The sequence below is a fragment of the Cygnus atratus genome, chromosome 3 (genome assembly GCF_013377495.2).
Source record: "Cygnus atratus isolate AKBS03 ecotype Queensland, Australia chromosome 3, CAtr_DNAZoo_HiC_assembly, whole genome shotgun sequence".
Lineage (NCBI taxonomy): Eukaryota > Metazoa > Chordata > Aves > Anseriformes > Anatidae > Cygnus > Cygnus atratus.
Genome location: NC_066364.1, coordinates 67,796,529 through 67,811,851, shown reverse-complemented (window position 1 = coordinate 67,811,851; position 15,323 = coordinate 67,796,529). Strand labels below are relative to the sequence as shown.

Below are 15,323 nucleotides of genomic sequence, written 5' to 3'. Positions count from 1 at the left end.
CAACTCGTATACATCAACCACAGAAGTGAGAGCAACCTACAGATGTTTTTCTTCATTTGAGCAGGACTCTTTGCTTGTTTTGGTCTTAAGAATTATATTCTCAGAACATATATCTAATTGTGAGGATAAGCCCAGACTTTTGATGGGCAAAGACTTGTCTCATCTTATTGAAGACATGGCATCCAAAACAAAATACCTCTTAAGACCAGCCAGTGCTACAGCAAAGTACCCACTGGACTGCAGCTGTCTCTCCCAGCTCTAGAGACAATTGTGAGAAACATAAATGTACAAAAGCAAAGGGAAGCCTTTTTTTTTTTTTTTTTTTTAAATTGAGGTAAAGGGGAGAGGAACATGTAGACATAAAATGACAATTAAAAAAAAAAAACAACACCAAAAAACGGGGCTCTTGGAACAAAATGATAAAGAAGTGAAATAAAGATGCCTTTTACACAAAATCTTTGTCATTCATTTTTAATTGAGATTACTGTTTTGCTGGCTTAAGTTTGTTCCATATTCATCTACTTTCTTTGTTTCAAGATTATTATTACATCATTATAAAGAGTAAAATTCAGTCATAAACCTTCTTTTCATCTTTCACTACCCTACCTCAGCAACAAACTGCTCACAAAGAAGATTCAACAGCCTTAGAAAAGTTCTGGATCAATTTACCCTACATATATATTTCAGGGAGTCCTACCACTTAGGTGTGTTCAAAACCATGTGTGCAGGAACATGAGAAAGTTTTTAAGTTTAGCATTATTAAGTTTAGCACTATTTTAAGTTTAGTATTTTAGTGAAAGTCGAACATTTCCAGTTTCAGGTCATACTTAGCCTTTCTATACCCTACCCACCCCCATCTGCCTCTTCCCCCAGCTTTACTTTTAAAATTACTGATGTGAGTTAAACCCCAAATCATGAGACAGTGGTGAGAACAGGGGTCAGTTTTCAACAAGCATTTATGTCTACATGTTTAACTTCATCCATTTGAACAGGGACTTGAAACATCTTTTTGTGTGTTTCTATAATGGATGCTACTAATAGAGAAGTTAGACAATTTGAATAATCTAAAGTAGAAATAGTGAATGAATGAGGGAGAAAGCTTTCAGTCTATTGTACTCACTGAAATGCTTTAAAATATGCTTTCCTAAACTGCCTTATGAACAACAAAAAGGAGCATACTAACACCTTTCATATCACTAGCCAGCTCTAGGGTAGAACTTATGAACCTTACCTGGAGCTTAGATAGCTCTTGCACAGCAGGCTGGTCAATTTGCAGCTTCTCTACGCGCTTTTTTAATTCATTGATTCCAGCATCTAGTTCTTTCAAACCTTCTTCTGCCTGCAGTATGACCTGTATTTGAAAATTAAATCATTTAATTTGAAGGTTTAATAACAAAACTGTAACTGTCGTACATTAATATTTTATTCCATTTTTCTGCCTGAAGTTTTTATCAGTCCTCTTCATAGGATGAATCTGATATGATGGAACTTTAAAGGATACTATAAAGAAAAAATTCTATACTATAGGATAGGATTTTAAGGATACTATAAAGAAAAACTCAAAGTTGGGAGAGCACAGCTTGTTTTTTAAAATGAAATACATTTTTTCTTTTTTAAATCGTAAGCTGTTTTAGTATCATACACTATTTTATACAAAACCTTGCTGTGAAATTCCATGCTATTAATTACATAGAACAGGCATAAAAGGACTTTTAGTTGTTCTAACACCACCTTAGAACATTCTTTGTAGTAGTATTTATTCCTGTCATAGCTGAGTACCAAGCAAACAACCATCATAGCAAAAAAACATGCATGATAGTAAAACAGCTTTGTGCAGTTCATTTAGAGGACCAGAATAGGGGCAATATTACAGTCAAGGAAAAGGAATTGTACATCCTCTTTTACACTTGGAAAGCTACAACTTAAGCATATAGATTGATCTTTGCAAGGATACACAGGTGATAATTAATGAATTAATTTTCTTTTGTTAGCATGTTGTTGAACGTTGTCAAGCTGTGACATGGGAGGTTCAGGCTGGATATCAGGAAAAGGTTCTTCACCAAGAGGGCTGTTATACACTGGAACAGACTCCCCAGAGATGTGATCATGGCACCAAGCCTGTTGGAGTTTAAGAGGTGTTTGGACTATGCTCTTAGTCATACGGTCTGAATTTTTGGGTAGACCTGCCAGGAGTTGGAATTGATGATCCTTGTGGGTCCCTTCCAACTCAGGATATTCTATGATTCTATATTTCCCTATTTGATAGGTACATTAGTCATATAGAAATTAATTTTAAACAATCTTTCACATCATGGACAATAGGAAAGAGAGTGCTACCTCTCTTATTTATATATGAGACAATTTTTTTTTTTGAATTTGATTATCAAATATAAAAGACTCAATACTTTTGTTTAGCTGAAGGATAAGTCTTTTCCTCCCAGTCCCCTGCTGGTACCAGACAACAGAAGCTCTTGGGTAATGAGAAGCCTCTGTGGAAAATAACCCTTAGCATACTTCATTTAATTATCTCATTGTTGGCAAAACAGAAACAAGGAAACAGAATATATTTTGTCATGTTTTTAACTAATTATTCATCAGGCAATTCCTGATTAAAACAAAACAAAAACACAATTATTGTCTTAAATTAAATAAGAGTCAAGATGCCGCTATACAGCAGTGACAAAGAAAGTGTCTTTAGTTTTTAATAAAGTACACGAACCTAACAATTTTAAAATAACTTTAGACTTTTTTTTTTTTTTCAAATTGGCAGAAAATAGTGTATGCATAACCAGTTTAGATCATACAAAGCAACTGTTCTCTAGAATCCATTTATACCATGAAGGGAAACTTTACATCTTATTTATTTTGTCAAATAATAGACAGTTGTTAATACCTGTATTTGTTCTGTTTCTGGTTTCTGAGCTGCCTCTGCTAGTTTCTGTAGAACCAAATATTTGTTATCAGCCAGTGATGTAAACAGGAGCTTCAGATCATTCTATAGGAGACAAAAACGACAAAAAAATATAGAAAATCTCTGCACAAAGCAACCAAAAAATACCTTATGTTCCCAAAAGTTTAAAGCATTACAATGCTGAAATGTTAGCACTAAGGAATATGATCTATTCAAAACTGGAAGTGTCATAATTATCCAATGCAAAACATGCAACATTGCTGAAAGTGTATAACTGGATATAAATGAGCAGAAAGTTAAAGCAACTCCTATTTAAAACAAGACCTATGAATACACTTCTGCTTTTACCTTCCAATTAGATAATTAATAACCAAAGATCAGTTAGCTTTATCTAACAAAAATGTTACTCTTCTGTAGTTTATTCAATCACATACACTTGTAGATAAGCTATATTTATTTTTTTTAAGACAAGTTGTATTCATTACTAATTTCAGTAAATAAAACAATGTAGTAAACAAATCTTCCACACATTACAAGACCAACTATACATTATAACTTTTGCCAAGTTACTATTATTATTATTTATTTATTTATTTTTGCCATGCATTCATCACAAACAAACTCCCAATATTGGTAAAATAGAAAATAATCAGCACATTTTTCTAAGACTTTCACCATTATGAAGGTGTGCATTATTGAGTTTTTTTATGCAGTACTTCTTTTAAATACTAAATCTCTGTGGTATAACAGTAATACATAGGAGTCTAATCAACTTGTCTCCTTTCTTCAAAAAGAAAGGTCTGTTATTGACAATCTTTTTCCCTGCCTATTACAGACGAAAGTCTATGGAGTTTGGAAACAAATCATATATTAACACCTGTGAAATGATGTTCCTAAACTCATGACACCAGGAATCCAGGAATCTATTTTTTATTTTTTTCCAAAACAATACTGGAGGCTTTTTATTATAAGAATAGGAGAGATCAAGTAAGATCTGAAAATATTTCTGAACTCTGAAGAGATTTCAAATGTGAACATTCCTCCCATTCTCTTCTTTTTTTCAGCTTCACTCAATATGAGTGAATATGCCTTGAGATATGAGTTCTCACAGAAGAATGGGATGGCCTAACAGTGTTCAGAAAGGTGGGAATCAATACTGTTTTCTACTTCATCTCAGATAATGAAAACAGTGCACTCTATCATTTATGAAATCACAAAACATGTGGAGTGGAACTTTAAAGTTGCTTTTTCTCATTTCAGGTCAGTAGTCAAGAAATTCTATTTATTGTAATGCCAACAGGGTGAGAGGTATTCGATGGATGATCCCTTCTATAATAATGTCATGAAACATAGGTCTTCTAGCAGGGAGTTTAAATTTTGGAAAGTGATTTACATGCCAAGTTTCATAGCCTAAGAGAGAATTTAATTTTCAATAAAAACCTGTGAAAACCTATTCTCTTGATTTAATACAAAAAATTATAATTGAGAGTCAGATCCTTTACATCACCATTTTACATGTAACTCTGTTAATTCTTTCAGATGGACATCATACCTTGAAAGTCACTATTTGCTGGAGCCTATCTTTCATCTGGTGACATCTCTGGTTTACTACTGACTCCAGTAAAGTCAGTCTTCCCAGGAGACAATCCAAAGTGTCTTCTATAACATCCTTGTTATCACGATTCTCTGGAAATGTCTGAGTAAATAAATTCTTGTTCTTATCCATTTCTTCTGTTATCTCTTTGATTTCTTTTGCAAGAGACTGATTTTGTAGAAAACAAAACACAGTGACAATTAGACATTCTAGAAAGCCGGCAAACATATTGTCATAACTATTGCCCATTCTGCAATGATTTAGTGACTTTTTTACATTGTTAAGAAACAGACATTAGACAAAGTTATGCAACTATAATTTCTGACAGTCAAAAAAATAAAAATAAAAATAAAAACCAAATACTCTGAGGAACATGTCCTATAACAAGGATTAACCTGCCCAAATGATCCCTCCCGCTGAATAAGGGGTTCAGGAAGCAGAAATACATGTAGCTGCTGCCTTATGTCAACCGCTGCATGAAAAAGCTTTTCTTCCTCTCTCAATGTTCTTTCACATTCTTGAGTTTGTACTGTTTCTATAACCCAGAGCTTTCCTCTCCCTTGTTTGCTTCATTTCAGTTTCAACAGGGTGGTGTTTGCTAATACTAAGCAAAGAAGTTAAACAGAAGAAAGAGTCTGTGTTTAATTCTCTTCTGACTAGGTGAAATTTCGGTCAGATTCTGTTTTCTAAAACATTGTCTACATGCTCAGTAAAGTTATTTCTACAAGTAGCAGTGTACTGCAGTTACATAGAGGACTATGACAGTGACATGTTACTTAAAGACGATTCTAAAATTTTCTTTCTAAACCACTATATAAAATGTAGCCTTACTGTCAATTTAAAGACAGTCCTATTCATGGATTCCTTACCTCTTGTTTGGAGAGGTATATTTCTGTTTCCTCCTCTGGTAGCAGAGATGTAGTAACAAATACCCGTTCTTCCACACCATCTAGCCATAAGGAGGTAGCTGCGACTCCATCATATAGCTTCTGTTCTAGGTGTAGTCTCTCCTTCTCTGCCTGTCTAGCCTGGGCCAAAAAAAACAAAAAAGTCCAGAGCAGAAGTACAAGATACTCTCTCTAACATCTAATATTAGGGAAAGGACAGGATTTCCTGGTGGGAACTAGAAGAGTTTGCATTGTAAATGTGCCTCTGATGAAAATCAGAGTAAAGATGATTTAAATGTTACCTCAGATGACACATCTTCCAAGGCCTGATTCAATTCAAACAGTACTGGTGACACTGATGATGATTTATCCTCATCCTGTCCTTCTGCTTTATACAAAGGTAGTCCAGAAATCAGTCTGTTTGGTCTGTGATAAAGCTGCTGAGATATAAATAGTAATTACAGTGCTTCTACAATATAGGGCACAAAATTCAGCTATACAAGTTCTACTACACCAAGTAATGCTTATGGCCCTTCCACAACTATTCTGTTATAAATGTTCTTGTATAGAAGATTGCTCAACAGGAGGTTCACTTCAAGTGTAAAATAAATAACTGCACTTAAAAGAACCCACATATAGCTATGTATACTGTTGAATGAGTACAAGATATTTAGAACTTTGAAAGCTGAATTTAATACAGTGTGATATAAAGAATAGTGGGTCTGGGTCTACTGATAATAAAATAGAAGATGTACAGTAATATAGGTCTTGGACTATTCCTAGTTTAGTTGATGAATCTGTTCCTTGCAGTAAAAATTCCATGATTGAAATCATTTGCTTCTTTGTCACATACTCACAATTTAACTGATAAGCTCTATGCAGGGGCTGGGGGACCAAAGTCCCTCACACTGTAAGCAAAGAGCAGGTTCAAGACCACCTAATGAAACTGAACAAGTAAAAGTCTATGGGGTCCAATGACATGCATCCCTGGGTCCTCAGGGAACAGGCTGATGGAGTGGTCAAGCCTCTCTCCACCGTATTTGAAAAGTCATGGCAGTCAGGCGAAGTCCCTGATCACTGGAAAAAGGGAAACATCACTCCCATTTTTAAAAAGGGTAGAAAGGAGGACCCGGGGAACTACAGACCGGTGAGTCTCATCTCTGTGCGTGATCATGGAACAGATCCTCCTGGAAGCAATGTCAAGGCACATGCAAGACAAGGAAGTGACGTGAGAAAGCCAGCATGTCTTCACCAAGGGCAGATCATGCCTGACCAATCTGGTGGCCTTCTATGATAGAGTGCATATGATATGACTGCATTAGTCAACAAGGGAAGACTGACTGATGTTTTCTGCCTGGACTTCTGTAAAGCCTTTAATATGGTCCTACACAGCATCCTTATCTCTAAATTGGAGAGATATGGATCTGAATGGTGGGCTATTTGGTGGATAAGGAATTAGCTGGATGGCTACAGCTAGAGAGTTGTGGTCAACTGCTTTATGTCCAGGTGGAAGACAGTGATGAGTCGTGTCTCTCAGGGATCTGCCTTGGGACTAGTGTTGTTTAATATCTTCATCAATGACATAGACAGTGCAGTGAAGTGTATCCTCAACAAGTTTGCAGGTGACACCAAGCTGAGTGGTGCAGTTGATATGATACAACAGAAGGAAGGAATGCCCTCCCAAAGGGACCTGGACAAGCTTGAGAAGTGGGCCCATGTGAACCTAATGAGGTTCAACAAGGCAAAATGCAAGGTCCTGCATCTGGGCCAGTGCACTCCCAGATATGAGTACAGACTAAATGAAGAAGTCATTGAGAGTTGGCCAGAAGGCCAACTGTATGCTGGGCTGCATCAACAGAGGAGTGGCCAGCAAATGGAGGGAAGTTACTGTCCCCCTCTGCTCTGCCCTCTTGAAGCCCCAGTTGGAGTACTGCATGCAACCACCAGCACAAGAAAGATGTGGAAGTGTTAGAGTGGGTCCCAGAGGAGGGCAATGAAGTTGATCCCAGGGCTGGGGCACCTCTCCCATGAAGAAAGGCAGAGATTTGGGGATGTTCAGCCTAGAGAAGAGAAGGCTCTGGGGAGACCCCACTGCAATCTTAAAGGGGGGTTATAAAAAAGACGGAGAGCAACTCAGGCAGGTAATGCTAGGACAAAGGGGAATGGTTTTAAACTAAAAGAGGTTAGATTTAGATTAGACATTAGGAATAAATTCTTCACTCAGAGGGTGGTGAGGCACTGAAACAGGTTTCCCAAAGAGTTGTGGATGGCTTATCCCTGGAAGTGTTAAAGGTCAGGTTGGATGGGGCCCTGGGAAACCTGATCTGGTGGGTGACATGGCAGGGGTGTTGGAACTAAATGATCTTTAAGGTCCTTTCCAACCCAAGTCCATTCTATGATACTATAATTCTATGATTCTCTAAGCTGTCACCAGAGGTCAATTTCAGAGAGACAATTTTTTACAGAATTATCCTGAATTACATGAGTAGATCAAAATTTTGCCTAATCCTTCTTTTCTTTCTAGCTTATTCACCTGAATAGTAGTGCAATTTGAATTACTTCAAACAGGAGCAATGCTAGCACCAGCATTTATATATTTTTTTAAAATGTCAGAAAAAGAAAATTCTCCATATTCTTTGCATTTATAACATCAGCTTAATTCATTTGCTATGCACATACTGTATTTTGTGTTGTGATAACTCCTTTGACAGAGAAAACACATAGAGAAATTAAAAATAGCTACCAGCTGTTCTTGTTCTAAAGCTTTCTGGAGAAGCCTCTGCTTGTTGTTGAACTCATGGTTCAGGCTTTCCCATTTCAGCTTCAGCTGCTCTTCAGATGATGGTTTCTCGCCTTCCAAGCCCAATTCTTCAGAGAGTGTATCAGGCTTCTTGCTGTAATGGGAAAATACATAAAGTTTAAACAAAAACAAAAATTATAATACCATAATGTGTTTATTTCCTTTTTCAATCAGGAAATTATATGTTAAAGTTAAGTGCTACTTTTTAAAGCTTTTCCTTGTTATTTATTTATTTATTCCTGGTAGTAAGACAAGGCTTGCTTGTAACAGTAATTGATCTTGTCCGATGAGATAAAATGCACTTTCTAACATGCTGTTAGAATTGTGAGTACCCTGAATAAGTCAGAACTCCCAAAACGGACTAAAACTATATCACATAGGAATGCAACATTTAAACAAGCTTTACTTCAAAGCATGAAATAACAAAAAAAAATTTATCTGGTTCCTTCCTCCCCTCCTCTCTTGACATGCCAGACATACTTGGATATTTCAATACAGGACAAGCGTATAGATTTACATATGAAACAGTTTTTGTATGTAAAACGGTAATATGGTAAACAGTTAATTAAACTATTCATTTTCTGATTTTTTTTTTCATATAGTATAACCTGTCATGGAGGGAAACCTCAGACAGAGGTAGATACAAGTTAAGTACTTTCTAACATTATAAGAAGAAAACACATTGAATTAACACAAATGCTGAGGAAAACAGTGAATTCTCTATGCATAAATCTTGGTTCTCCTGTCCCATGAATCACCTTCATGTTCATGACTTTGGTGCTGAAATATAGAGGAAGTATTTCAACTGAAGGGTTGACAGCTCCTTGATTCTGAAACTGACAATGTCCATTCTGATTTCCTCTTCCCCAGACCTGGCCCTTGCTGGTCCCTGAAGGTCTGCATTGGCAGTAGGAAGCTATTTTCTTCCACCTTCTCTAAAGCAGAACTCTCTCCCAGCCAGAGCTATGGGTTTTAAAGAAGATTACTTCCCCCAAATGGGTAAGTGTACATGGAAATTTAGACCAGAGATGAAATTCAAAACACACAGGGCTACAAAAAGAAAAACATTCACTAACTGTGGGAAAAATGAAATTAAGCAATGAGTATCTCATCTGGGAGGATCTGATTACAACAGTAGACTATAATGCTTTAAATAGATTTCAGCTATGATTCACACAAAAATGCTGGACCAGAAAGCTATAGTAATGATCCACTGTTTGTCTAATGAATCCTACTAGTTTGCAATTTTAGAATGATGCATGGTAATATGAATAAAATGAATTTCTGAATCTATAAGCACAAAACAATTTGTTACTATATAAAATATATATATATATGTTAAACTCTCTAACTACAAACCAGAACTGCAGTACCCTAGGTGCTGTATAAAAACAACAAAACAAAAATTTAGAGGAGCATGTGTGGAACAAGGATGTAAACATAGAGATGACAAGGCATATGGTCAAAGAATTTAACTTCACAGAAGAACACATCTAAGCATACCTTATACTTAGGCTTTCTGGAGCACCTTGCTGTGTTAGGATTTCTTCTCCACGGCATGCTACTGACCGCAGCAGATTCTTCTGCTCTTCTAGCTCTTGTTCCAGCTCCTGACACAGCAATTTACAATAAAAACAACAATAATAACAATAACAACAAAAAGACAAACCTGAAACAATGTTTTTGCTCTGGATAGATATACCTATATTAAGCAAAGACAGCTAAACTATTTCTGATATGGCTTACTTGAGCACCAAAAACAGTGCAAAATCTCCACCCAGGGAGACAGAAAAATCGGGTACATAAACTGAAGTGGAATGTTGAACTAATTGACTAATGCAGTATAGTTCCTGGAATCTAACCCAGTGAAGATGTCTGAGTATCATGCAAAACAATATACCTTGAAATATGTGTATCTTTTGCTTCTATAAAGATAGTATTGATTACTATTTTGAGCATCATTTCCTTACAGCAACTCAGATGGTTCATCCAATTTCATTTTACTGATGCACAACAGAAGTACAGAGTGACTAAGTGAGTTGACCATAGTCTCCCAGGAAGTCTAGTCTTCCTTGCTGTTACAGACAAAAACCAGTGAACTCAGATGCACGATTATGGGAACACTGGGCAACAAAAAGTATAAACATGAAGATTTCAGAGGAAAAACTAACTAGAATGGCTCAGCTATAGTGTTAAACATAATCTAAAAATGGGAGTAAAAAAATGTAAAACACCAACTTTCTGTTGCTGTAGAGTGCTCTGTTGCTGCTGTGAGCGAGTAGTTCTTGCTTGTGCCAGCCATTCTTGGACGCTGGGACTTTGTGAAGAAACCAAGTCCAGATTGTTCTCCTCCTTTTCTTGTAGTGATCCCTGCTTTAAGAGAAAAAAATAAAAATTTTACAAAATTTCTTATATTGCTAGGGAGCTGGCAAGTCCCTACATTACACGTACTTCCATCTTCTACTTTTCAAGTTGCTGGCTCACATAAATTCTGAAGTGAGCTATGATTTCAGACTTCTGACTTTTGCCGGTTTTCGGTTACTAGCAAGAAAGCATCTCTAAAAAATAAACACACAGCTCCACACTCAATTTTTAGAATCTGAGACCAGAGATCAAGAGACCATGGACTGACATACTCCTAAAGACAGTTTTGCCTCTCCTAGAAAACAGAATTGGTCTGTAATGGAAGATGAAGCTCTATCTGGGAATGCAGGGAATCAATGGATTTTTTCTGTCAGGTTTTTGTCTAATTAAAGTTTTTTTTTTGTTGTTGTTGTCTACTTAAAAAAGAGAGAAAGTTGTTTCTCATTCTGGTCAATTTTTTATTTTTTTATAAATAGGTACTCTATCTGTGTTTCCTAGGAACAAGTTTCTACAAAAACTGTTGTGGTTGGAGTGTAAACAACAGCATATACAGGATATCAGATTAGGGAAAGAAAATATTACCCGAGAAATAGAGAAACAAAGAGGATACATTTTTTTAAAGGAGAAAAAAGGCAATCTTTTTTGTAAATTCTAAAAAATAGAAATCCCTATATTTCCTATATGCTCCAGGGAAAATAGCAGTTCAGCTTGCAGATTCCTTTAGAGAATGATCTCTAGTTTTTCATTACATTTGTGCAGATTGCTTGATTTCACTTCGATTTGGAGTGAAGAAGTTCCCTTATTCTGGGAAGAAGGTTTAGAAGCTAAAATACTGCAGTTACATTAAGACAAATGGTAGTCCTGCAGTTCCTACAGTAGTAAGGGGTTTAAAAGTGTTTATGGCTTTTGTGGATGCAATGAGGTTTTGCAAATATGCTGTTGTACATACTTTTTAGACCATAACTATTTGTGAACCAACTTTCATCATTCTCCAATCACAAAATACATACAATTGTGTTTTCATTTGAATTCTGCCTAAGAGAACTATAATAGTTTTCCTTTAAGCAGACAGGGAAATGAATGTTTGATGCTGTCTTTCCTGGGGAGTATCCACTGCAGCACAGAAATAATTAGAAAATCCCAGATGAAAATGGTGATAGAATGGATCTGTCAAAGGAACTCTACATTGTACAAAGTTGTATCAGTCACATTATTTTTGTAGAACTGAAGACTAAAGTTGTTATTGTCTGTCGTGTCCACACTCTGTCCCCCTCCCCCCGCCCCCTCTCCCTTTGGAATAAAAAGGAAAGCACTATCTTTAATACAAAATCAGTTTTACATTTTTGTTTTATAAGGACTCTATTTTTTTTGCACCTAAATTACAGATCTTAGAAGATAACAGTACAAGGCAATGTTTTGTATACTTTTCAAAGTGCTTGTAATATGCTTCATTTGAACTCAATGTAATCTGGAATACTCAAGATCCCAGCATGTTTCTGATTATTTTCAGTGTTTTATTTTATTAATAATGGATTTGGTCTCCTTATGACTTTTTTTCCAGATCATTAATGACAGATGCAGTTAGAAAGAAAGCTAAAATTGCCCAAAGAAATTACAGAATCTCACACTGGCTGTAAAAAAGCCTTTTGCCACAGGAATAGCAGACATGATGAAATACTGCTTGAAAGAAAATATAGCTCCGTATTTACAATGTTCTTTGTCTTGCAGTGCAACTTGGGTGCATTTCATGGGTGAAGGTTTGTCTGTGTCTCTGGGCAATTGCAAGTTTATAATACACCTGGAGAGAAGCGTGTTTCTCCCATGCATGAGCTACAGTGCTGTTAGCATGTAATGTTTTTCAGTGTTAATGGCAGGGGTTAGAGTTAGTTTGGCCATCTGATGTTCTGAGCCTCAGTCTATAAGAAACTCTTTTTACCTGATTGTTTGGAATAAAGGCATTGTAACATGAGGGGCATGAATTCATAAAGATAGAATTTGCAATATATATTCTAGCTGACTGAGAAATTATTTTAACATTTAGTTAAATATCCTCTTCTGATATGGACTTCTCTTTTGAAAAGGTAGCTGTTTCACTGCCTAAACTTATTTTCTTCCATAATCCACAGGTGAAGTCCAAAAACTGCTTGCAATTTATAAAGTCTTTCCTGCATGTAGTATCCTAAATTAGTCTTATTATACAACTTGAAATTATTTTATTATTTTAGATATTAGAAAAAACATCCAAAAATTCTGCTTTAAAAGTTTACGTAAATTAAATCACACCATCATATTTTAAAATGCTGCAGACATATTTTAAAATGCAGCAGCAAAGGCTAATATAATTGTACTTAGTATATCAGAATTTTGACTATATAATAACAATAATAATTATTATTATCAGAATATATCAGATTAATATATCAGAATCATATGCTCACATGCTATTGGTAACACTTTTCATTTGCCCAATATATGTAAGAGGGATATTAAAGAAAGATTGGGGCAAACAGCTTCTTTTTCTCCTTCAAAACAGACATTGGTCTTGGGCCAAAATATGAAACATTTTGCATATTGCCTCAATCTTAGATGCAATAGCAATAAATACCTAGGGTTCCCCCTTCCTGTCCCCCACCCCTCCCACCTTTTATTTTTGTTTGTTTGTTTTTGGTGAAGTTATGTCATACTTTATAGTTATCCAATTGCTCTGGGCTAAAAATAGTTCTTAGCACATTAAGTGACTTTTCAAGCTAACCTCTCAGTAGAGTTTAATCTGCATTACAAGCTAGAAATCTTTGAAGCTTATCATGTTTAATTTGCACAACAAAGCCCAGGGAAGAAGTAAAAGAAAAGGAAGGGGAAAGCGGTATGTCACAGCAGAGGAAGCAAATTCAAAACTAGTCAGTCACATTACACAGTTGGGTTTCTTGTGTATATTCAGTTCTCTACATGCTAATTTAACATAAAGAGTGACTAAAACAAGTGTTATATAAAATTAACTAGTTATAGTAAGCAGACCAGTGCTGCTAGGAATAGAAACCTAGGACAAGACTGATGTTAAATGTGTCTACGTCTATATAATATTTTGTTTAGTGTAATGATGCCGCTAGAAGCCATATTTAAAAAATATTTAATTAGTTTGATGTTATACGTTATGTTGTGCACACTATGAATGGAAGCACATGTTTAGGATTGTTCTTCTGTTGCAGGGAGGAATCCTGCCCCAGAGCACATGTAATCTACAGGGACTGTGAACAGGAACATAGTACATTCAAAGTTAATTATCTATCTACTTTATTATTGTCCTTTCATGCAGATAGTGCGGTTCAGTGCAGATAGTTTCACCACGAAGTGGTGCTTGAAATGATAAACTAAAGCTTGCTCAGCAGTTCTTTATTTTTGAGCGTAAATCCATTTACTAATTAAAGATGAATAGCTCAACCTAAAACAGTAGAATATTTTTACTCCTTTGCCCAGTTGCATAACACTGCTATGAAATCTCCCAAACTCCTGCCCACTGTGAAGCCAATTACAGAGAGCCACTTACCTGAATGTTGATCTGTTTGTCATGTAGCACTTTCTGCAGCTCCAGAAGACTGCCCTTCAGTGTCCTGAGCTTCACAGCCAGCTGCTCTGCCTCGTCCTTGGTGTGAGCCTTCCCTTCCATAAGCAAGTTCTCGTTGTGCACAGACAGCTCTGATAAGGCCACCACCTTTTGCTCTATTTCAACCAGCATGTTCTGCAGCAGCAAAAACAAAGAAGCAAATTCATACATTTTCCAGCATCTGTCACGTTTTCTGGCAAGGAGACCTGTGGCATACCTCACCCGTTGCCAAGCTAACAGCGAGCCAGTTTTTCATTGCTTTGCTTTCCAGTCCCTTTCAAAGTCCTTATGAATATGCTCACAGGCATTTGCATGTGTAATTTCTGTTTACAACCTTTTTTTCGAAATAGGAATTTGAAGAATTATTTGAAACAAAGGATTTGTTGTAGATGAGATGTTATTTATTTTCGCATTAATTGTAAGTGTGGCTGAGATGCTAGATTGACATCCATAATGACAAGAAATAGAGCACACACAGATGGAGATACTTCTTTCCTCTTCTTCCATGTACATTTAGTAGAATCCGTTCTACCTGTGTGTTGCTCTGACTAAATTGATAAGCTTCTCTTCTTGCTATTTGCTCTTTCTGATTGGTTCATGATGGACTTAAGGATTTCTGTATAATCCTCTTTAGTCTAAAGAAAGACTTAAAGTGACAAATCTCTGGCATGTTTATTCTCAAGAGCTACTTTCCTGACGTTCCATTAACGTGGTGCATATTTTGATTTTCCTAATTTAAAGCTCATAGTATTCTTGCTGAAAATCCTAGCCTAATATCAGTTTTTATTTCCATAGCCACTGTCAAGTACAAGCTTACAAATATTGCCCTTTGAAGGAATGTGTGCAGGATGAGATGGGCAGAGTCTCGAAAATGTGGAAAAACTATGGGACTTCTTAAAAAACTTACTGCATTAAGTTTTTAAGAACTAGCTAAAGAACAGCAGTATTAACTCATCCACAGAGTTAACTGTTCTTTTTAGTTTTGAGTTCCCTGGAGATTATATTTTTAAAAAATATTCCTTTGTTCAAGTTCACAGGGTTTATATGCAACAATATGGCTGTCAAGGATGAAACAGTGAAAAAACATCTGAGACCGAGTGGACTGAAAATTCCAATAGTGAAGCAACGTTAGAAGGTGGAAATATAACTAAATGTTGTTATATACC

The 15,323-nt window shown here is 36.1% G+C and overlaps 1 protein-coding gene across 1 annotated transcript in view; it reads right to left on the bottom strand.

The window, feature by feature from the left end:
- Window positions 1-15,323, bottom strand: part of SYNE1 (spectrin repeat containing nuclear envelope protein 1) — a 292,806-nt gene that overhangs the window by 75,477 nt on the left and 202,006 nt on the right. The window contains exons 96-104 of the mRNA XM_050710059.1: window positions 14,101-14,292; window positions 10,431-10,565; window positions 9,696-9,802; window positions 8,136-8,286; window positions 5,695-5,832; window positions 5,375-5,533; window positions 4,464-4,673; window positions 2,894-2,995; window positions 1,232-1,351 (exon numbers count right to left, since the gene is read on the bottom strand). Of these exons, the coding sequence (XP_050566016.1) occupies window positions 1,232-1,351; window positions 2,894-2,995; window positions 4,464-4,673; window positions 5,375-5,533; window positions 5,695-5,832; window positions 8,136-8,286; window positions 9,696-9,802; window positions 10,431-10,565; window positions 14,101-14,292 (1,314 nt within the window). The remainder of the gene's footprint in view (window positions 1-1,231; window positions 1,352-2,893; window positions 2,996-4,463; window positions 4,674-5,374; window positions 5,534-5,694; window positions 5,833-8,135; window positions 8,287-9,695; window positions 9,803-10,430; window positions 10,566-14,100; window positions 14,293-15,323) is intronic.